This window comes from Centropristis striata, chromosome 21 (genome assembly GCF_030273125.1).
Source record: "Centropristis striata isolate RG_2023a ecotype Rhode Island chromosome 21, C.striata_1.0, whole genome shotgun sequence".
Taxonomy (NCBI): Eukaryota; Metazoa; Chordata; class Actinopteri; order Perciformes; family Serranidae; genus Centropristis; species Centropristis striata.
Genome location: NC_081537.1, coordinates 28,922,521 through 28,937,476, shown reverse-complemented (window position 1 = coordinate 28,937,476; position 14,956 = coordinate 28,922,521). Strand labels below are relative to the sequence as shown.

The following is a 14,956-nucleotide window of genomic DNA, read 5'->3' as shown; positions in this document are numbered from 1 at the left end:
CATGTGAGTCTCGTTGTGTCTCTTTGCATCAATTTAGCATCTCTTTGCAGTAATTGTAGTCTGTTTGAGTCTCTTCCTACTTGGCCTGAGTCTCTTTGAGTGACATTTTTTAGATGAAGACAAAGCCCCTGGGCTAATGCCTGGTAGGCCCATTTAGTAATCCATCTATGCCTGTGGGCTAACTGACTGTTTGCCAACTTTTAAGCTTGAGGCAGTATTGTGGTTGAGCACAACCATGTTTACTACGGTTTCCAGTGCTCTTTCCTTTACAAAGCCTTTTTTGTTGTCATACAGGACCACACTAAGGATCTAGCTGCAGTTCAACCCGAAGTGTAAGCACACCTTATTGTTTTTCTTCAGCAATCACTAAACTAATATTACAGTTCACAGACTACACTGCAGATATCTTCTCCTGCATTGCAGTCCAAGTGTTGAGGGCTCAAACCAAGAGGACCTTCAGGATCTCAGCCAGCATGAGGTCATCTCAGGACTGCGCCCCATGGTGGTGTGGATGGCCAACAGTTTGGAGCTGCTGCAGTTCATCCAGTACCAACTTCCTCTTATTCTGGAGTGGAGAACCCATAAAGAGCAGGAACAGGAAGCTGAAGAAGGAAGGGAAGATGAGAACAAGGAGGTGGTGAACTTGGGTTAGTCAGCTATTGATATGTGGCCATATCATAAATTCAAACTGCACTGTATGATTTTTAAGTAAAATGTTACCTGAAGACATCTAACTGATGAGGAATTATAATATTTTTCGATCTCACTGACAAGTTTTAAGATGCCTTGTGAAACTTAAACATAGGGCTACACAATTATGGCCAAAATGAAAATCACGATTATTTTGATCAATATTGTAGTCACGATTATTAATCACGATTATTCATCATGTTAGGGAAAACATCTGTATGTGTCCGGTGCTTGTTGTAAACAAAAAGAGATCGTTAAGTGAACACCTCCTGCAGCAGCAGCACATACACACTGTACTGCTACAGAGCTAACTGTTATTATCCTATTAGCAATTCGACTTGTTCTTACTCTTTTTAACGAGCTGCCGGCCCTGCAGCTCGTTAAGAAGAGTAAGAACGAGTCTCCAAAAGTCTCCAATAACACCAGGAAAAGTCGCTGGATTTGTCAGCAGTCGCTTTTTTGAAAAATATTTGTTAAGGGGGGCTGAAAAGTTGCTAAATATAGCAACAAAGTCGCTAGGTTGGCAACACTGCTTCGCCGGCTTTTACAAATGACGCATGTTGTTGTGGCGTCCAGTACTATGTCACATCCTGCTTTGCGATCTATCCAATCAGCAACCAGGCTTTTTCTTGTTCAGGGGAGAAAAACGGCCCCGCCCCCTGGTGGTTGGTGGACGACTGGTGTAGAAAGTGATTGGTTAGATATGCAGGAGAGCCGCATTTTAAAATGGAAATATCGCCGACGATCAGGTGAATTTAATCGTGTCGGCCTAAATCGTGATCACGATTAAAATTCGATTAATTGTGTAGCCTTACTTAAACATGCATACAATTTGTCACTGAAGCTACACTCACATTGTTTATAGATATGTGTGTGTGTTTATGTGTGTGACTTTCAGCCCTGTTGGAACTACATCTGTCCTGTATCCGTTCAGCCAGTGACGAGACAATGGCCGTCCTGGAGGAGGTCATTTTGCTTGCCTTCCAGCAGTGTGTCTACTACATCACCAAGGTGAGTGGATGACCAAGCACATACTTACAGCATACACAAAAAATAAATAGAGATATTGTACTCTATGTACTTAAAGGGATACTTTGGATTTTTTTGGTATTAATCTATAGACAGTGTACAGTGGTGGAAAGTAACTAAGTACAATTGCTCAAGTACTGTACTCAAGTATCCTTTTGATCCACTATATTTTGACGCAAATATTGTACTTTTTACTCCACTACATTTAGCTGCCCGCTTTAGCTTCTTTTCACATCAGGAGTTTTCATAAAAAAACATCATATATTTAAAGTGATAAGACATTTTTTTTAATTCAACCTCATATCACTATATTAAGTAGTTTAAATGAAACCTACCTTGAGAAAATCCAAACACTGCTTACATAAATGCATCAACAATAATATTAATCCAATAATATATTTGGAATATATTTAGCAATCTCAGTGGATCCATTCTGCATAACAAGTACTTTTACTTTTGATACTTTAAGTACACCTAGATGCTGATACTTTTGTACTTTTACTTAAGTAAGTTTTGAATGCAGGACTTTTACTTGTAGTGGAGTAATTTCACAGTGTGGTATTAGTACTTTTACTTAAGCAAGGGATCGGAATACTTCTTCCACCACTGTCAGTGTATTACCTACAGTAGATGTATCAGGACTATACAACAACTATCATTTAAAGTGTATGCAACATTTAGAATATTTCTGCTATATATTGCTTTACCTTATAAGAGAGGAGTTGCTGGTCTACTGCTGCCTTGACCTGCTAGTTTGTTTATCTTATTTTGTCTTTTACAATATTAGTTTGGATTCACCAAAGTCTCACAATAACACAAGTTGGTGGCTTTGAAGAGAGCATAACAGCTTCAGTTTCCTGTCTGAAGGTTGAAAATAATTCCAAATATAGCGTACACATTTTAACTTATGTTTTTGGTTTTTAGGTGGGACTTATTTAGGTGGCTAAAATATGTTTTGCTGCTGTCCCCCTTCACAACAGTACATTGCTTAGCTTCTGCATCAATTCACCTGCCTGCTTCTCCAAACTGGGGTCATGCCAGTCTCCATCTACTGTTGGTGATAAAGTGACCATTTTCTCTTTTATTTATTTATTTGCTACTATTTATTGGTCTATGTATATATATATATATATATATATATGTATATATATATAGACCAATTATCATGCTCTACTATTTAATTATTTATTTACTGTTTTATCTTTTTTTATATAGCTTTTTAAAAAACTTTTATTGGTATTATTATTTACATTTATTTTTTTAAAATCTTATTTTATTTTATGTTTTCTTACCTTACTTTATTTTTTATCTAATTAATTTCTAACCTGCCTCCAGTGTTTCCTCACTGCTCCATGTTGAGATGGAGGTTCCTCAGTTTGTGCTTTGTTTTTAATGGGATGGGTGGATGGAGGGACAGGGGTGGAGGGTGTTTGCTTGTTTCTATGTATTATTATTATTACTTTCTCCTTTTTTATGTAAAGCACTTTGTGTTGCATCTCTCGTATGAAAAGTGCTATACAAACAAAGTCTGATTGATTGAAGTAACTCATACAACCTTTTTAAAAAAAAGTCGGAACTCTCCCTTTAAATAGTGCTCCAGTGTCTTGCGTGGGAAACCAAACATCTACATTAACTTAGTCTACAAGGAACTTTTCTTGGTCAATGGAGAAGAGTCAAAGCAGGCCTGTGCAGCGGCTTCATCTGTTCCTCTCACAGATTATTATGATGTCTCGTTTAAGAAAAGGAAAATAATCAGAGACGGGCTGAGAATAAAGAGCCCTGTTAGCCACTCCAACAGCTTACTATTATACAATTAGACCAAGCAGCCACACTGCCAGACCACACTGGGGGCATTATGACATGGGAAATAGACAGGATACCAAGGGCCATTGTGTGTGTGTGTGTGTGTGTGTGTCGGAGAAGGATAAAGGAATCAAGCCAGGGATGTCTGTGTGCTGCCTGCCAAGGAAGTTTTACATTGCATCCTATAATATTTCAGCATAACACATGTTGAGACACTGTAGGCAAAACTATTGTTTTATTAAGGAATTTTGGTCTATTTTGCTTCTATAACAGGGCTTCTTTAAGTCTAGTGCAGGGATGGGCAACTGGAGGCCCGGGGACCGCATACGGCCCGCACCCTCACTTGAAGTGGCCCTCAGTACAACTACATGCATTTGAGCATGAAATCTAAAAAGTGCAGTGTAAATAATGAACAAAATTACTTCTTGCAATTAATGTTGGTCTGCTGTTCTTGCACTGAAAACAAAAAGAAATCACAGTAAATGGTAAATTTTTATTTGCTTCAAACCTTTTGTATTCCTATTTATACTGTTATACATGCATTTGAGCATTAAATATGTTAAGTTACTGCACTGTAAACATATTTAAAATTGCAGTTTCATCATATCTGGTTAAGTGCACGGTCCTATATGTGGCCCTGTGGTAGTATCATTTCCTGCCCTGACAAGTGTTTATCAGGTGTTATCACTGCACCTTGTCTGTTTGTGTCAAAAGATCTTTCCTAAATTCAGCATTAGAAAATGCTTCATTTGCACATTTAAATATACATTTTTTTGGAAAACATGATACAGCAAATGTCCTTATCTAAGTCATCAAGTGGGGAAGTATCATGGTTCTAACTGTTAGCAAAAAATGTTTACACTCATCACGGTAGTGTCTCCATTTGAAAAAACGTAGAGACAAAGAACTGTGTTGCCCCTGTTAACTCAAAGTTACAACAAAACAGTTGCTTGTCACCTAGTAAAAGCTCCACAATGTTCTAGAAGTTGCACTAATCAGTATTTTCATATTCCTTGTCACAATGGATCAAATTATTATGCGTAATGTGAGAGGGGTTGCTCCTACTGTTAGAAAAATATCACTAGACTCTGCAGTTCTTCAGAGCGTTTCAGCAACATTAGTGGTTTAATTCAGTCCAACCACTTTCATCACCTTCTTTTCCAGATGCAGCAGATGTTTTTTAGCCAAATATCCCTAATAAACCCAACTGTATGCTCCCTGCCCAGAACAAAAAGCAGACGCATAAATGAATATGCTACACTGTAAAAAAATGTCTGTAGATTTTACAGTGAAAAACTGCTAAACCATGACAGTAAAAGACCGTTAGATGATAGATGGGTTAATTCAGTTTCAGTAACAATGAAACAGTGTAAATGTATATATCAGACAAAACAGTATTTCTTTTACAGTTAAAAAGAAATAAATATTAATCCACTGTAAATACACTGGCACTGTGTTTATAGCAAAAATATACTGTAATATATATACAATATATATACATTTATTTTTTATTATTTTTTTCTCACTGTTCACAGAAATATACTGTCATATTTAATGGTAAAATCTTTAATTCATGCGGCATTTATAAAATATTTCTTGTCAATTATATGGCAGAACAGTGTTTCTTTTGATGGAAAAACTTTTTATTTTTTTACAGTAAAATATGGAATAAAATGGCAAGCTTAAACGTGAAATCAACAGTGCATATCATTTTACCGTAATATTACAAAAACTTGCACCGTAATTATTACGGTAAAGTTCTGGCAACCACAGCTGCCATTTTTTTACCGTAAAAACAACAGTTTTTATTTTTTTTACAGTGTAGTATGCTATTTGTTACTAATGTCTGTTCGATGTGTAAATAGAAAATTAGGTAACACTTTACTTGAAGGTATCGTCATAATAGTGACATGATACTGTCATAACTGTGACATGACACAGTCATAAATGTGTCATAAACATTATGTCAATGTCATAAACATTTATGACTGCTGTCATTAAATGTCATTTGGTTTTTGTCATGACAAGTTGACATTCCTTGGGTTGTCTTGATTATGACAACTTGTGTACTGGATTGCTACTCCTGAACCCTTCCTCCAATTTAGTGTACTGTAAATAGTAGTGAAAACAAAAAAAGAAAGAAAATATTGTCATATGTAATTGTATGTCAGTTTATACTTCATGATATGTTAATGACAAATCAAAATTTTACCACTTTACTTGAGGTCAAAGAATATCTTCATTACAGCGTCATAATGGTGTCATGACAGTCAGTTTTGGGTATCTTGTCGGTATTCTGTCAAACATCTATGACCAAGTGCTAGAATTGGTCTGTAACCTTGCACATCTAATTATAATAATCATTATGCCAATTTGCCATAAACACAAATATAGAAACATATTTTGTTTATGTCAAGTTGCCATGACAAAGACATTTTGTGGTAATGTCACTTTGATTAAAGTCAAGTTGTCATAATCAAGACAACGCAAGGAATGTCAACTTGTCATGACAAAAACTGAATGACACTTAATGACAGCAGTCATAAACGTTTATGACATTGACATAATGTTTATGACACATTTATGACTGTGTCATGTCACAGTTATGACAGTATCATGTCACTATTATGACGATACCTTCAAGTAAAGTGTTACCGAAAATTATTAGGGCTGCACATTAAATCAAACTTTTATCTACGTTGCAAATCGAAATTGCAGAAGGCGAAATATTTGTTCATTCAGAATGGTATTTGACACATATTTTGCCATTAAGTATTGTGGTACTACAAATTATAATTAATAGATTTATGAAAACCTTGTCGTTTGGTACAGATCATTGCAGAGAAATCAAAACATAATTTTCATATATTTTAATAGAATGAAAATGAGAATAATGATGCAGAAATCAGCATCCCTTACAATATAATGAATCATATCACAACGGCAATATCAGTCAAAATTAATTTATTGTTTCCAAATTGTGCAGCCCAGATATGATCAACCCCATATGGGCAGATTATGAAACAGTGGGCCCCTGGGCACAGATTTGCGAAAGACCCCACAACCTCTTCTACATAGGAGCAAGACACAGAGTATGTAGTTGTTTAGTCTCTTGTTTTTCTTCTTTTTATAGGACTTTGTGTCTCTTTGTGATCATTTTATGCCTCTTTGTTGTTGTTTTTTGGGTCAGTGTTTAAGTGTTTTGGTCTTTTTGCATTTTTTTTCTGTGGTTGTTTTAGCCTTCTTTGTGGCCATTTTGCTCTTTGTAGTTGCTTTATGTCTAATTGTACTCATTTTGATTGTCTTTTTGGTCTATTTGTGTTTCTTTGTTCTTCTTATACACCTCTTTGCAGTTGTTTTTGATTATTTGTCTCTTTGTAGTCTTTTTGTGTCTTTTTGTAGTGGTTTCATGTTTCTTTGTGGTCATTGTAAGTCTCCTACTGGTTGATAAATGTGTCTTTGAGTGACATTTTGGTTGATAAGTGTGTCTTTGAGTGACATTTTGGAGGTGAAGGCCAGGGGGGGCCTTGACACTTTGGGCCCCTGGTCCTGTGCTCTGAATGCCCATTCAGTTATCCTGACCTCTTGTCATTCCTCTGAATTGTCCACAGGATTGGGGTTGATGGGAGGTGGATTTGAACCCTAATAAGAAAAAGAATTGTCTATTGAGGGGCTTACTGACACCACAGATATCTGGGAAGTCCTCTAAACCAGTGATTCCCAACTGGGGGGGCCCGACCCCCCCAGGGGGTCGCGAAGCCCTCTTGATTTTAAGGCAATCTACAAACTCACAACACTTGGCAAGGCTTCATGCAAGTTTGAATATCTGTGTTTTTCAAAAGTAAGTAATTTAGCATATAAGTCACGGATGGGCAACTTAAATGCTGGAGGGGCCACAATTTTTCATCGACACAACCACATATAGGACTGTGCACTTAACCAGATATGATGAAACTGCTCTATACTGTCTCTGTTGTTGCTAATTATTCCCTGTGTGTGAAGGTAAATAGCATATATAACTGCTGTCTTTGATTGGGCAAAGCTTGTATCATGTTGTATCAGACTCCTACTTGGAAAAAGAGAAGTGTATATCATTATAGTCTCAATTCAGTAGTGTGCAGTTTCACTGAAGCACCACACCCATTCCATGGAAGTGTGCCGGGAAAGTTTCAGACAAATTTCCAGTTGAGCTCTATGGGTGTGGGTAACAACAGAATCCAACAAAATGAAGAGATTGGCCTATTTACTCGTCCTCATTCAGTCATAAAACTAGGAATCATAGTCGATCTGCTTTCTTGCAATGACCCTCCAATGACCTGGATGCACCAAACCATCAAGGCCCAGAACAAAAGGAAGCCAAGTCAAGTATTACCCACTTCAGAGATGAACACAGCACTGGTCTGACATTTAGCAGCAGCCAAGCCAAGGTCTCACAACTCCAGCCAGTTAGGATTCAGACGGACTTTGTTCTGCATCTTCTAAATCGTGTCTCCATGCAGGCTCCTCTTAAAGGGAAACTATAGGAATTCCTGGTTGCTGTCCTGTAAGTTTGAGACAGCACATTTTTTGCTTGGTGCAGGAGGATGTGGTTATCTAACTACCTGCCCCAGACAGCATGTATTTCTCTCAGCAAGTCTGCCTGATGAACCCAATGACTTCCAGATGTGGTTTGTCAGTAAATCCAGAAATAATCCAGAAATATAATACAGTATGTTCATGAGTTTTGTTCAGTTGCATTATAGTCTGAGTTCCCCTGATCTGACAGGTTTGGGCAGGTCCTTTAAGGGAGACACGGATAAGGTACAATGTCATTTGTCTTGTGATATTAAGCCGAGAGTTTCAGAATGAGACATGAGACTTGAGTGAGACTTAGACCCTGTGGTTTGGGACAAAGCGGAACAAGCAAGATGAGGATTGAGGGTCCATTCCACAATGTTCGCAGACACTTAAACAACAATCTGAGCCTGTCACTGGTAAAAAGGCACTTTTAGTGAACATAACGTTAGATTAACACTGTGCAACTACACTGCCTCCGAATCTGGATCAATCCCATAAATTGTCACTGAAATACAAAATCACTGGAAAATAGGATCCTGGTTGACAAATACTGAAGTTCCCCAGAGCAGCTGAGGCTGATGATAGTGCTGGCATAGGTGTTAGGGCTGCACAGTATAGCATTTGCACATGCACAATTGTCAAAGCACAGTTTGTGAGATGTCAATTAAAGCAAATTTACTCAAGTAAACACACAGAGTTCTCACTTTCCATGACTGACCTGATCAGTCTAAAATGCTTTGTGGGTGTGACTTTTTTTATGATGTCACATATCTGTAAAATCAATATGTTCATAATTTGGTTGTTTACAAGAACAAAAAAATTCTATCATAGATCTCTTGCTCCTGAAGTGTACCAGATTGATGCTTTTAACATACAAAACTTTCTCCCGGGACAGAATGACCCTGAAAAATGCTGATTACCTTGGAAAACACTGAGCTAACACAAGAATAGCATTTTTCTGGAGATTTCCATCAACACTGAAATGACACCCTTTAGTTCCTCATCTTTTGGTAAACAAACAACAATTGCAGCTCTAGTTATGTTTTCAACTGTTGCTGTCTCTATGAGCAACCACAATGCATTCAGCTGAGAATCACAGTCACTCTTTAAAACCAAACACCCAACTGAACAAAGTTTACTTTGTGGATGGAAACTGGAGGGTAAAATTTCCTGTCCGGTATGTTTTTGTATCAAAGTTTTTTTTTTTTCCAATATTGTGCAGCCCTAATAGCTGAGTTATGTAACGTACTGACTGACACCTCACTGCCACACCTATAGACTGTACTGAAACACAGTATTGGGGAATAGAGAACCCAGCTTGATGCAGCTGAGAGGAACCAGATTCTGATTTGTTTTGCTTATTTCAGTGTGGTTGGAGATAAGTGCTATTGTGGTTCAAGCACAATGCTTTCAATGGTAAACAGCATTTTCAGTTCTAGCTGGTCTATTATGGACATAGTCTTAGTTTTTCTTGGTCTTTCCAGTTAATCCAGGCATATCGTGTCATCCATCACGACTGTCACTTCACAGCGAGCTCCTGTCCACATCTTTCCTAGACTGACAGCAGATTTTGTGAGGAATGTGGTGAAGTCACCAGTGTCAAGCTGGGGAGTAATCCGGCTAAGGTCTAATGATTTACTCTAGTGTGTAGCCTTTCACTTCACCGCTGCAGTGAGTAGACAGAGTGATTTATGTCATTTCAGTGTGTGACCCAGGGTTCAGTTAGTGCAGCAAGATTTTAACGTCCCAGAGTGTAAACAAGGCAAACCGGAGGAGACTGAAGTGAATTTAATTTAATAAAAGCAAGTCAAAGTCAAGTCTCAATTCATCCAATTGGAGAATGGAAAAAAAGTGTGAAATCAGGCATTTCCTGCTCTATCTGCAAGTGTTGTTCAGCAAGCAGAAAGCCTTACTCTCATTGAAAACAATTATAAAAAGCCTGTTGCTAAAACTGGCTGGAGAAATAATGATAACTTTGTTTGGCATGCAATACTATGTGTAGTCTATTTTCAATAACACAGTACAGCTGTATTGTATAATTTCACTAAAATCAGTTTATAATCTAATGTTAAGTAACACATGTCTCTGTTCTATCAAAGCCAGTGTAATGGCAGACTGTTATGTTACATGATCAGCAATTAACCTGTAACCTACCTGAAGCTAATGATTTAAAACGTGCACTAAAGACCATTCTAATCAAGGTTACCTCTCTTAGCCAAAACTAGCAACGCAAGCTAGCAATGCAAACTAGCAATGCAAGTTAACGTTAGATAGCTGATGCTCAGCTAAACATGCTTGCTAACAATCTGCCAGGCGCTAACATCAACTTTCACTTCAGTGAATGGCCTACACTCAGAAATAATTTTGTTCCAACATCATTTATTTTGACACCGTAGATGTTGCATTTAGGCAATTCTTTTATATGGGCTTTTTATGTAGTTTTATCACCAAGGGTTATGACAGATGGCAGCTGCATGTGTGCTCACCATGGTGTTGTTGCTGCAGCTCAGTCATCTGATGCTGCACCAGGTCTGTAGTCAAGAGCTTAATGGAGTCAAGTCTGAGTTTGTCAAGACCAAAGGCAGTTAAAACCGAGTTGAGTCTCAATCCAGAGCTAATCAAGTCCTGTTCTAGACCAGTGATTCCCAACCAGGGGGGCACCCTCTTGATTTTAAGGGGTGTAAAAAATCTAATGTGGTTAAATATAGATGAGTCAGCATTAAATTCATTAGTGTGACAAAAACAACTAAATAAGGGCTACATTTTAGCCGATTATTTATTTAAATAAAAAAATCCCTGCAAATTAAAAAAAAAAATAGACTATTTCGCGGGAATAAGGGCGTGTGTAACATCCCTCCTGCAGTATACACAGAGGTAACCTCACCTAGCAACAGAAACAGAGAGCTAATGGAAAAATGGAGAAGTGTCAGGGAGACGAGAATGCTGAATATCTCAAAAGAGAGGGTACCATGAAAGTTACATTGAGTTCGGCTTCATAGAAGCAATGGACAAAATTAGAGCCGAATGCATCTTTTGCAGTGAGAAACTGGCAAATGAAAGTTTGAAACCCTGCAAGCTGAAGCAACACCAGATGGCTAAACATCCCGAGACGGTGGGTAACCCCAAAGAGTTTTTTCTCAGAAAAAAGGAAGTCGTTGTCACAAACAGGCCCCAAAACATTATGGACACAACATTGGGGAAACACTGATTAAACCTGCTTGCATTAAAATGGCTGAGATGGGTGTCGCCAAAGTTTACAATTTTAAAAATGTTGGTCCCTCAAGAAAAAGGTTGGGAACCACTTTTTATACAGGCAATACTGTCTTCCCAGTGCTAATCAGTGTTGGGCACGTTACTTTTAAAAAGTAATTAGTTATAGTTACTAGTTACTTCTCCCAAAAAGTAACTGAGTTTGTAACTTAATTACTCCACTATAAAAGTAACGAGTTACCAGGGACAGAAACTATTGCGTTACTTTTAAAAAAAATGTCTATGTCTAAGAATTTGGATTTCCAGCCAGAACCTTTGATATTTATTGCACCACCAACAGACCACAAGTGAAAGACATACTGTACTTCAAGTATTTTCTTCAAAAATACACAGTGTAACAATATGAGCTTAAGCTGCTTGGACGGCGTGGCTCCGTGTCCTTTCTTTGTTAGCAGAGCTCACATTAGCCACACCTGGCCTGCTGTCATCATCAACAGTGTCAACAACGGTGTTTTAAGCCACTAGTTTTGTAGAGGCGTGTGCTTAAGACAGACGTGGACAAACACTTCACCCTGGGACCGAATGTACACTTAACATGCACGTTCTTGCCTTTTACCTCAAGTAGATTAAAGTAGTGTCTGTACTTCCACTTTGAAAACGCCAACTTTCTCTCCTGATTCGCCATTGCTGCAGCTTACCTCTGCTACTATGTATGTGTGAGGCTACAGTGTGGTTTGTGGCCCCTCCCTCCTCCTTCACCAAAGAAAAAAAGAAAACAGCTTTGCAGCTCCTGGCTGAGAGTTTAGTGGGATGGCAACAGCTTCAATGAGTAGCTTCAGTTTATAATGCGCCACATTTAATTGTCGGTAACGGTAACGTTGTTGTAACAATGGAAATAGTAATTAATTAGATTACCCGTTACCATAGACTGTATATAAATAATGGACGTAGTCACCGTGACGTCACCCATTGGTTTGTGGCCCGCTGGAAGCATCGAGTTCAGTGTTACACTCGTCGCCATCTTGCGTCACCATCTTGTTTCCGATACGGGGAGCAGACCATATCTGGACTTTGGAGGAGCGAGAGGGATCTGATCACTGACTACAGCTTCTCTACACCTCAGCCTAAAAGAAGACACTGCTAATTCATGTTAGCATTAATTGGAGCATTAACTGGGATGTTAGTTTTGGCTAGCAAAAAACAAAAACAAAATGTATGTTACTTACCTCAGAAAACTGAACAGCAACTCCTTGGAGTGTCTTAGTCCAACCAAATGCTGAACAAGACATTTTTACCAAACAAAACGTTCAAATAAACTGTCATCAAGTGATAATACAGTGTGAAAGGGTCAAAGTTATGAGACCAAATCGGTAAACGTCCTTTTTTCTATCTATATAACGTTATATATAACTTTATTGACATGGATACGCATTGTTCTGCTTCTCTCCTGATGACAGCTGTCCTTGTCAGTGACCTGTCAATCAAAGGTTGCCACGCCCCAAATCATACGATTCTTTATCTTCTATTTTCTTCTAAATGGGGCCATTATTAGAACTATTGACATCAAATTGTCTTGAAGAAGATTTTTTACTAGCGATTGAGACCATAGTGTTGTCCTGAAAAAATTGTCTGAGGTAATAAATCAAGTGAGAAGTTTTTAATTTTTGCACTGAAATTAATGGGCAGATTGTTTTTGCAGCTAAACTTTGCACCCCCTGCTGGAATTTTTGGTGGATTGCAGGCTTAAGGCACTTCCTGGTTGGCCTCCATGCTCAGACACGGAGATTGCCCGGAGATTGCCACCTGCCCGTTCCTGAAAAAAATAACGCCGTTAGTAACGCCATTTATTTTAACGCCATTATTCCCATCACTATAGTGCTAATATTGTGATTAAGGAGTTAGGAGGGACAAAGGAGGAAGGAATGACATTCAACTCATCAGACATTTCATTAATGATAATGCGATTGTTCACAGGTCCCAAATCTTGAGTCTTAGTTGAGTTAAGTCTTTTGAGGATGAGTCTCAGGTCACAATGTGGGACCTAGGGTAATTCATATTTTTTGAAGTGGAGTTATGAGGTACATACCAGCAGTCAATGTATTACCTGCAGTAGATGATTGTCTCGTTCTCCAGACTGGGAACACTGCAAAAATATTTTATCTAAGTAAGATTAAATATCTTAGATCAAGGGGATATATGCTTTTTTTTTTGTCTGATAAGATAGTTCTTCTTAGTCAGCATCTTTTAAGTTTACTAAGTAAAAACATGCTTGAAACTAGAATATCCAAAGTTACAAAGCTGTTCCACCAACACTAACAAGTATAAAACTGCCATTTCAAAGTAATAATTTCTTTTTGAGAGGTGGCTTTTTTGCAGTGGACATGCAGACCATCATCTACTGCAGGTAATACATTGACTGTGGTACCTCATACAACCCCACTTAATTCTTAGAAGTCTAAGCATTCACATTAGTTAACCCTTTGGACTTTGAGGCTATTTTGTCGGTTTTTGACTCCTTTTCATTCTGCCTGTATAAACCACTTAAAATCTTTACCATGCCATGTTGGTAGCATTGTTTTCAAGACAACCTCACCTATATGACCTGATTATTTTTTTCATTTTGACTTACTGGATCAACATTTGAACACAAAACCCCCCCCCCCCCCCCCAACACACACACAAAAACACAAAAAACACATACAAACACACTCTAAACAGACCAAAAACATAATAAAAATACAAAAAACATGAAAAAACACAAAGAAATGACAAAAAAACAGAAAAAACCCCACAAAGAAAGTATTTAAAAAAAACAGTAAACTAAAATATTGCATTACAAATGCTAAATGCACAAAGCTAAATTCGAAAAATCAAAAAAAGTAAAATCATATTAATACACTTCAAGGTTTTTTTATTTGTGTTTTTTTTACCTTTGCTAAAAAAGGTTTAATGCATTAAATTGGACATGGAAAGTTCTGGAAAAGCCAAAACTTTAAAAGACAAGCTGACAGCGGGGCTCCATGCTGCTTCATTTTAATGCCGTGACGTCATGAAGAAGTCGTGCTCCGGCGATTTTCGTGGACTCCAGAGGGTTAAAAAAAATCAGAACTATTCCTTTTAGTTCAGCTCAACTCCAAGCTGCAAACCCAAGTCTCCATCTCTGTGTCCAACAGGACAGAAAGTGACACTAACTCCACCATGCTATGTGGTAACATATTCTTACATCTCTGTTTATTTTGGGGTATTTCATGCCCGTCAATCTGATGTGTGGGTAATTTCTCTGTGATGGAAAACAAAAGGCGCCACTGGTGAGCAGCTATTTCAACTGAAGACACATTGTGATGAATACAGATGCACTTTAACAGGCTTGTGGGCAGGACTGCGTGTTTACTTGTCCATCACAATGAATGCACAAATAAGCAGACAACACACTTTATTTTTTGACTGTGAATAATGCGTGCCATGGATGTATGTGGTCATCCCAGAATGAATGAATCTCCTCTGGCTTGGCTCCGCTGAGCGACATTTTCCAACCAGAAACGGTGCAAGATTATTTGGCTTAATGTTCACCCTTTTCCATTTTCTCATGCGTGATTGCTGTTATGTTCTACTGTTCATGTTCGGCCTGCTCTTGCTGTAGGGCCTTACAATAAATGTAAGACGATCT

The 14,956-nt window shown here is 38.1% G+C and overlaps 1 protein-coding gene across 1 annotated transcript in view; it reads left to right on the top strand.

Moving 5' to 3' along the window:
• Positions 1-14,956, top strand: part of LOC131959696 (ras-associating and dilute domain-containing protein-like) — a 65,724-nt gene that overhangs the window by 28,496 nt on the left and 22,272 nt on the right. The window contains exons 8-10 of the mRNA XM_059324911.1: positions 295-332; positions 424-647; positions 1,589-1,701. Of these exons, the coding sequence (XP_059180894.1) occupies positions 295-332; positions 424-647; positions 1,589-1,701 (375 nt within the window). The remainder of the gene's footprint in view (positions 1-294; positions 333-423; positions 648-1,588; positions 1,702-14,956) is intronic.